We start from the raw sequence: 9,463 nt of genomic DNA on the forward strand, positions 1-9,463 counted from the left end.
GTTTACGGTTATTCCGGTTGCTTTTTATGATATTTACCCATAGTAATAATAATGTTTAACATAAATGACATCTTTTTTGAGAGACCATCTTCTACATAAACCAAAACATGAAATACATGAATAGCTACATTTAATAATAAATACAGATTTGTAAATAAATTTATTTACAGTATCTTTATATTTTTCCGTAAAATTTCAGCAGCAGGATAAACATCATTAATGATTCTAAACTGAATGTCGTTCATTAGGAACAATTGGCGATTTAAGATAATTATAGAAGTATTTGATTCTAAATGTTTCATTATCAAACATTGTAACTCTTTCTGGTGCAGACCACAATAAACAGACGCCCAGATCTTTTCGCAAAGCATTGTGGGTAGAGTCTGTCAGATGACCCTCGCCTCTCCTGAGAGAGATACAGCTGCTGTCACACACTGTTAGCCACTGAAGGAAACACCGATATTTACAGGTACGTCTGCGTGACTTTTGCCGTTATCGGTGACCTTTCGTATTAGACCTGTGAGGTGAACTGATCGACGCAGCCACAGTGGCGCAGAAGTGTGTCGTGGGCTTTCTGAGGTTGATCGTGTAGCAGCCACAGCTAGCGAGCTAATGAGCTATCATGGAGCAAGACTCATGGGGGTTGGGGTAGAGACCGGTCCGAATAGCCTTTTCTCATTCGATTTGAAGAGTTGTTAGATTTGCCTGACACGCACGGAAAATGTCAGGGTTTTTTCTAGTAGTTTAGCGAGGAATTGGCTCTGGTACGACAAGCTTTTCCGAGTTAGAGGTTACACATGGTTAAAATTTAATAACAATTCCGTCAGCTCGGAATCTAGGGTTTACTATTTCGAGTACTTATTCCAATACCAGCCTTGTAACAGGTGGAGGATGACTTGACCCCCGGTTATAGCTGTTAACTCACATTACAAGCTGCATGTATCTCGTCGTCTTGGCAGAAGCTATTAACGTTAGCTACTGTCCTGTCGGGATTTACACACAGAGGATTGGATCCCTGTACTGTCAATTATTCTGAATATGGACTCAAACCAGTGAAGAAATTAAATGGAATTTAAGCCCAAAAAGCCTTTGTAATAAATTCCTGTTTTTTATGTTTATATATGTGTTTTTATAACACACACACATATATATATATATATATATATATATATATATATATATATATATATATATATAATATATATATATATATATATATATACTTTTTTTTTTTTTTTTAATATGTAACATACATTTTGTTTTTTATTGGTATTTTGTATTTTATGCTTAATTTACGAATATAGCCTCAGAAATTATTTTTTATTTTGTTTTAGGTAACTGAAGTTTGCATAATCTTGTAAGATGGTTAGTGTCCACTGTCCATAAAGTCCATAGGAAAAGAGTGAATCAGCTTAGTGTATGGCCAACCAGTCTTTGCCATGTGATTAATAAAGACTTTCAGCCAATTAGAAGATGCTTGTTTCATTGAACATCTGAGGCTTAGGCTTCGACGATAAGACTCTCAAAAGACTGACCTCCCCCTTCCTGCTGGTTCTTTGTTTCTCCCGTTACTGTTTCAGTATTAAAACCATTGAACCAATTTGTATATGTTAATCATCCTGGGGCCCATTTGAAATTATTATTTCTTCCATTATGAGTGTTTACTGCACCGTTTATCATTCATTAATACACACTGATAATCATGCCATACACGCAGTACTGTTAGACATTTGGTAAAAATAATCTTACTTTTATGTGTGTGAGGAGGAATTGCTTTTTTTTTAGTTTTTAACAAAGAAATATGTCAAGTAAACTGGTTTTTAGCCTTGACTCTTTGCAGTGTAAACATTAGTTTTCTTGGTATTAGAAACCAAACAATCAAGTCCTGTCCTGCATACAGCATTCAGTCACACCATAGGCATCACTGAATGGGAAATGTTTTTACACTCCAGGGCCATCTTATCACTTATTAAATCAGTAATAGTAAATGTATGCTATTTTCATACATTTACTCTGTGTTGTTCATTTACACCATTAACATTCATGTTAGTCTGTACCAACAAATAAGATTGGATATACACTACTGTTTAAAAGTTTGGACTCGTAAAAAAAAAAAACTTCTATCCTGCATTAATCAAAAGTGACAGTAAAGACGTTACAAATGTTTTTGTTTTAAATATAAAATGAAATGTTTCTTGAGCACAACAACATACTTAGATGATTTTGAAGAATCATGTGACACCAAAGTGTTGAAAAAAAAAAAACATGAGTTCAGTTCATTTGTCATTCACTGTGCAGGTTGAGCCATGAGGCACCTGGTCTTCCTCCTCCCAGCCCTGCTGCTCCTGTTGGCCCTGCCGGACACTAGGGGGCGCTACAACGATGACTTCGATGACGGTGAGGACATCGCTGAGTTTGATGACAATGACTTTGCTGAGTTTGAGGATGTCGGTGAAGACCCAGCAGTCGATGTGGAGAAAGAGCCACCCCCACGGGCAGCCCCCTCATCCACACCCATAGAGGACGACGAAGACGAGGCCACGGTGGAGAACGAAGACGGCCAGGATGAGTTTGAAGATGGCGATGCACAGGTAAAGATGTGAAAAGCCATTCTTATCTCCTTTCTTGTACAAGTCCAAGTGAATGAATGATTTAATCTAATCTGATCATCGTTACAGGAACAAGACATGTACAGCAAATATGACAACGAGGAATTTGAAGGCTACGAGAAGAGCAACCCTTCATTCAAAGACACTCTTATATACAGAGAGGTACAAAAGAAAAAAAAAATGCATTTGACCTTCACAGGCACTTCTGGTATCCTTAGCTGACTGTGTGTTTGTATGTTACAGGTCCCAGCACACCTGCAGAACAGCTGGGAGAGTTACTACATGGAGATCTTGATGGTCACCGGTCTTCTTGCCTATATTATGAACTACATAATTGGCAAAAACAAGAACAGCAGGCTCGCTCAAGCCTGGTTCAATTCCCACAGAGAACTTCTCGAGAGCAACTTTGCCCTCGTGGGTGAGTGTAACTCTCGCTCCACTTTGTTTCTTCTTCTTATGGCGTTTTCTCTGACCCTGTTTTTCTCTGACTCTCAAATGTGACTTTATCTTTAGGGGATGATGGTACCAGTAAGGAGGCCACCAGTACAGGGAAGCTGAACCAGGAGAATGAGCACATCTATAACCTGTGGTGCTCAGGACGTGTTTGCTGTGAGGGGATGCTGATTCAGCTTAAGGTAGCATGTGTGTTTGAATATGAGAGAGAAACACACACTGTTTGATATGTGTATTCACTGTAGTATCATTGTTGTTGTTCTGCAGTTTCTGAAAAGACAAGACCTGCTGAATGTGCTGGCCAGGATGATGAGACCAGTCTGTGATCAAGTGGTGGGCACACACAAACTCTGATGTATTAACATAGACTGATTACAAGTAGCATCTCAAATGGATGTTCAAAATGCTGTTCCTCTTATTCTCACTCTTCATTTTACACAGCAAGTTAAAGTGACTCTGAATGATGATGACATGGACACTTTTGTGTTTGCCGTGGGGAGTCGGAAGGCCATGGCACGGCTGCAGAAAGAGATGCAGGACCTGGTTAGTCATAAAAGATTTACATATTTCATACAGAATAGAATATTATGTACACTACTGTTCAAATGTTTGAGGTCAGAAATGAATAATCAGTACTTTTACTCTGTAAGGATGCATTACATGGATCAGAAGTGACAGTAAAAACTCTTACAAAGTTCCAAATAAATGCTGTTCTTTTGAACGTTCCATTCATCAAAGAATCTTGAAATAAATCGTGTGTGTGTGTGTGTGCGTGTGCGTGTGCGTGTGCGTGTGCGTGCGCGTGCGTGTGCGTGTGTGCGTGCGTGCGTGCGTGCGTGTGCGCGTGTGCGCGTGTGCGCGCGTGTGCGTGCGTGTGTGCGTGTGCGTGTGTGCGTGTGCGTGTGTGTGTGCGCGTGTGTGTGTGTGCGCGTGTTTGTGTGCGTGTGTGTGTGCGTGTGTGTGTGTGAGAGAGATTCATTTCATATACAATTTGTTTGTTTGCAAATCGAGTTTTAATGTTGCCAGGAACTGTGCTAACTTTATTCTTTCTTGGTTTCTTTACAGAGTGAGTTCTGTGGTGATAAGCCCAAATCAGGGGCAAAATATGGCCTTCCTGAATCTCTGTCCATTTTATCAGAGATGGGAGAGGTTACGGATGGAGTGATGGACAACAAGGTGAGCTGAACATCAGAGGTTCCCAGTCATGAGACAAACTGGATTCTAAAATAAAAACACTGTTGTAATTGTTAACTAAATCTATAAAAAATAAATTAAAAAAACTAAAAAAAATATTTAAAAATGAGATGGAAATACTTAAATGAAACCTAGAAATGTTAATTTGGCCTCTAATCAAATCAAAAACACTACAAATTACTGAAACTAAAATTAAAATGAAAACTGAGCTAATTTAACATAATTAAAACTATAATAGTATTTAAACATTACTAAAAAAAAACACTGTGTAATGTATATTTATCCTTCTTCACTTCTCAATGTCATGAGTCAGTACTTTAACTTTATTTTTATTGTTCTGTTTTCAGATGGTACATTACCTCACCGGTCATGCTGACAAGATCGAGTCCATCCATTTTTCGGACCAATTCTCTGGTCCAAAAGTTATGCAAGAGTAAGGCTAAGAGTTTTTCTTATTCTTCTTGTAGATGTTATTACATTATTCCACTATGTTGGAGGTGCTAATGCTGATGCTAATGGTTTCTAAATTATTTTTAGGGAAGGTCAGCCCTTAAAGCTGCCCGAGACCAAGAAAACACTGCTGTTTACATTTAACGGTGAGTGAAATTCATAATCCACAAATGGCAATTTTCTGTACTTGCATTGACGTTTGACAGTCTATTAATGTGCTGTGCTGTGCTTTACAGTGCCTGGGATGGGTAACACATCTCCCAAAGATATGGACAGTCTGCTGCCTCTGATGAACTTGGTGATCTACAGCATCGACAAGGTCAAGAAGCTCCGCCTCAACAGAGAGGTGAGTGCACACGCACAATGTGCATAACAACATGTTGAATTAGTCAGGGGTTAATGTGAAGCTTTATCTGGGTGTTTAGGGGAAGCAGAAAGCAGACCGGAACCGTGCTCGCGTGGAGGAGAACTTCCTGAAGCAAACTCACAATCAACGACAGGAGGCCGCTCAGACGCGCCGCGAAGAGAAGAAGAGAGCGGAGAAGGAGAGGATCATGAATGAGGAGGATCCTGAGAGACAGCGTCGCCTGGAGGTGAGTGTGTGTGATTAAAAAGCGGATCTTTTCTCTTATTGTGCCGTTATCTACATCAATACAAACTTTTCTCTTCCCTCTGTAATTCAGGAAGCCGCCCAACGTCGTGATCAGAAGAAGCTGGAGAAAAAGCAGATGAAAATGAAGCAAATCAAAGTGAAAGCCATGTGAGACACACACACACACGCACACACATCCGTTCATAGTCATTAGAGAAAGAATCTACTACTTCCACACCTGCTAATATACACTCTTCTACATGAATGTGCATGCCATTTGATTGGCTGCTATTGCACCCATAGAAACACTCTGTCCAATCAGGAGAAAGCAGCTGGTTGTTAAGGACTATGTCTGATCTTTTAAAAGACAACTGGATTGGAGATGGTCTGTTTGAACATGTTTTAGTGTAGCAGTCATTGAAAGCATTTGTTTTCTGCATAATTGCATGGCAGTTTTTATTTGCAATATGATCAAGAATGTTGCTTTTTTTGTTGTGATAAACTGTGATCATCTTTTGGGCCTCATTAAACCAACATGCCACTTTAGCCAACCTTTTCCAATTCAGTTGTCTCCTGGAGTTCAGTATGAACCCTCCAAAGCTTTGTCGAGAGGACCTGTGCATTCATTTCTACTCCCAGAGATCTAACTTCATCTTGTGAAAGTTTCAGCTATGCTTCTTTTTATAGTAAAATCAGGGAGTGTTATTTTAAAAGGAACTGGGAGAGTAAGAAAGCTATTTTTTTGTACTACAGTGCTTCCTCACCCCTATTTCTAATGATTGCAAGCGTTTTATAGATGAGTAATAGGCACATTATCATTGTCTTTCAATCTTTCTCTTTTTTTTTATGAGCGAAGGCCTACTGTGAATTGTCTGTGTAGGCAGCACAAAGTCCTTTATATGTATTTAACAGAGATGAAATTTTAATTTATGTTTAAATTAATAGTCAATCAGTGCATCAATGAGCTTATGTTTATGAGTGAACATTGACCGTAACCCTTTTTTCTGTAACATTTGTTAATGAGACGCTAAACTAAATAAAACATTCTCTGAAAACATTTTTCTTCTCATTATCTTGGTCCTTTTTTTTTTTTTTTACTTTTAAATCTCATATGATTCAGATCTAAAATGTATTTAAAAAAGTGTCAATGGGTAGTTGACCCTACAGTGTAATAAGCTAAGTTTCATATAAAGCTATATTAAACATCATGCTGCTAATTCTTTTATCAATTTAATCAATTAAAACGATTTTTGACCACATTTATTAGAAGACCATATAATATGTGTAAATTTAAATTCAGCAATTTGTTACTTTTTTTTTTTTTTTTTTTTTTTTTTTTTTTTCGTTTATTTAGTTTTTTTGCACTGATGGACCAATTAAAATGTGAACTAGAAATGGCACAGTTGTTTAAAAATGCTAAAAAAAAGGGTGACTGCAGTATATAATTTTACCTCATTTCTAGATGTTGATTAGTAAAGTCTGTGGATGTGTGCTTCAGTTTGTTCCGTATACATACACTACCCCTTAATAGTTTGGGATCAGTAATACTTTTTGATAGAAATGAATACTTTTATTCAGCAAGGATGTACTTATTTGGTCAAAAGTGACAGTAAAGATGTTTATAATGTTACAAAAGATTTCTATTTGAAATAAATGCTGTTCTTTTTAACCTCTCTATTCATCAAAGAATCCTGAAAAAAAAATGATCACCATTCCTACAGCACTACTAGGCAGAACAACTGTTTTCAAACATTGATAATAATAAGAAATGTTTCTTAAGCAGCAAATCATCAAATTAGAATGATTTCTGAAGGATTATGTGACACTAATGATGCTGAAAATTCAGCTTTACCATCACAGGAAAAAAATGACATCTTAAAACATACTCTAGTAGAAAACCGTTATTTTAAATTGTATTAATATTTCACAAAATTACCCCAAACCTTTGAATAAAAGTGTAATTCAGATATCTTCATGTAAACTATCAAGTTCTATGTGTTTACAAGACAATTTTCAAAATCAGGTTTATTTATTATTTTTCACATGTAGAGACAAGCAAAAATGTGTCTCCTCTGATAATTAACAAACCTTTGATGAGAAGTGTAAGTGCACAGTGTTTAAAACCTTAAAACGCTCTTCTATTCAAACACAGACAGTTTTCGCTCACTGGATTCATTTTAAAGTTACATTTAATGTAAATCTACACATTTTCTTCTTTGTCTATTACTGTGGATAAAATATTACTGTGGATGCAAAAGTTACGACTCACACAAAGTGGATCCAATTTTTACAGTTCTCCTTCAACTGCCAATATTGCGACATAACGTTGAACAATATTTCGCTATCACATTCAGTTTTCCTGTGTTAAGGAAGAAGATGAGAGGTGTCACAAACTCAGATATCTGGACCATCAGTATCAGAGGTAGAGCTTGACATGGCAGATGTAACCAGTCAGCCTTCTTTACTGATACGTAGATCAGTACGCAGATGTGAGGCAGAAAGTAAATTGATAATATAATCAATGTGTTCAAGATGAACCGAATAGCAGTCTGTTTGATTTTGTCAGGTCTTGACGTCTGACTGCCCTTTCCTGATCCAGAGTGATGTAAGATGATCAGTATAACCAGACAAAAGATGAAACTCACAGGGACTGTTGCACAAAAAGAAGCCATAGTCAACGGATGGTACATTGTGATATTAAAAACGACTGTGACTATTCCTATGGTGACACTGTACATCCAAACAACTGTACAGAATATATGTGCCTGTATTTGCTTTGTGGATGCTTTTTGGTTCACATAGGCTACAGGATGAGCCACAGCTACATACAAGTCTATGGACATGCCAGCAAAGAACAAGGATCCTCCAATCAAACTGCAGCTGTAGAAGGCTGTAATGTATTCCTGTCCGATTCCAGTCACTCCACCTAGGTTCTGGACGATGTTCAGCACAACTCTGACGTAATAGAAGACATGACAGCAGGCTAGATGAAGAAAGAGGAGTTCGTTCTGGGAAGAGGTAGACGAGTTTCCTGGACTTGAAAATGTTGCACATTGTTTCAGAAATAGTTCTGCAACCACATAGAGGGATAATGGAAGATTGACAACAAGCATTAGGACGTCGAGGATCGTGTTGTACGATCCTACGCAGAGTTGGTCGTGGGATGAAATGTTGGAGAAATTCCCGTCTACACTCTGGGAAGATGAAGTGTTAGTTTTCCACATCTCCATTCTTTGTCAGCGTGAGAGAAGGAAGGTCTGGTGCTCTGGTGATGGGGGGAGCAGGTTTTTATAGTCCAACATCAGCTTGTGATTGATGTTTCTGTCATCCATTATCTGTGATAAATTTGCATTAAGAAGGTCAAATTACCATTTGCAAAACCAGCTTATTTCCCACTTTTTTTGCCTTGAAATATACACCTGTTACAAGCGAGATCATTTGATTAAAAGTGACAAACCAACAGAGCCCTGCACATGACATGCTTTTTGTAATTCAGTCGTGGTCACGTTGTGCTAATTTGTTCACTTGTTTTTATTTTATTCAATCTGACCGTGATTTAAAGTATAGTTCACCCAAAAATGACAATTCTGTCATCATTTACTTGCCCTCATGTCGTTCCAAACATGTATGATTTTGGTTAATCTTCGAAACACAAACTATGTTATTTTGAATGAAACCTGAGAGGTTTCTGTCCCTACATTGAAAGTCCAGGTAACCAAACCATAGAAGATCCAAAAAGACGTCGTAAAACGAATCTGTATAAACTGAATGGTTTAATTCAAGTCAAGAGGTGCGATTGCTTTCATATATACTCTCATTCATTTAGGATTCATACACTCTCAGATATAAAAATGGTACAAAAGCTGTCACTGGGACAGTACCCTTTAAAAAGGTTCTAATATGTAACATTTAGGTACTATGTAGACTTTTGGTACCAATATTTAAGGTATTAATATACACTCTTTAGGTTTCTTTATTATTTATGATGGCTTTTGGACCTTTTTGGATCTTGAAAGTTTTAGTTTCTTGGACTTTCCATTGAGGGTCAGAAACCTCACAGATTTCATTAAAAAGTATCTTAATTTGTTTTTCGAAGATTAAAGTTGTAGGTAATAGGTTTGGAATGACATGAGGATGAGTAAATGACAGTATTTTCATTTTGGGG

General features: G+C 37.5%; 1 protein-coding gene across 1 annotated transcript; it reads left to right on the forward strand.

Annotated features, from left to right (window-relative positions):
- The first annotated feature begins 353 nt into the window (after positions 1 to 353).
- Positions 354 to 6,355, forward strand: ccdc47 (coiled-coil domain containing 47). Its single transcript, XM_079885768.1, has 13 exons — positions 354 to 469; positions 2,299 to 2,591; positions 2,679 to 2,771; positions 2,853 to 3,027; positions 3,123 to 3,244; positions 3,330 to 3,395; positions 3,504 to 3,605; positions 4,128 to 4,238; positions 4,604 to 4,689; positions 4,794 to 4,852; positions 4,943 to 5,052; positions 5,132 to 5,299; positions 5,390 to 6,355. The coding sequence occupies exons 2-13, from the start codon at positions 2,307 to 2,309 to the stop codon at positions 5,468 to 5,470; spliced, it is 1,458 nt and encodes a 485-aa protein (XP_079741894.1). The 5' UTR covers positions 354 to 469; positions 2,299 to 2,306; the 3' UTR covers positions 5,471 to 6,355.
- The last annotated feature ends 3,108 nt before the right edge of the window (positions 6,356 to 9,463 follow it).

This window comes from Squalius cephalus (assembly GCF_949319135.1).
Source record: "Squalius cephalus genome assembly, chromosome: 1".
NCBI classification, from domain to species: domain Eukaryota; kingdom Metazoa; phylum Chordata; class Actinopteri; order Cypriniformes; family Leuciscidae; genus Squalius; species Squalius cephalus.

Bases quoted from the DNA above. Each gene is read 5' to 3' on its own strand.
- ccdc47 (XM_079885768.1), top strand. From the start codon at position 2,307: ATGAGGCACCTGGTCTTCCTCCTCCCAGCCCTGCTGCTCCTGTTGGCC. The intron at 2,772-2,852 runs GTACAAAAGAAA...TGTATGTTACAG, and splicing joins ACACTCTTATATACAGAGAG to GTCCCAGCACACCTGCAGAA. The intron at 3,245-3,329 runs GTAGCATGTGTG...GTTGTTCTGCAG, and splicing joins GGATGCTGATTCAGCTTAAG to TTTCTGAAAAGACAAGACCT.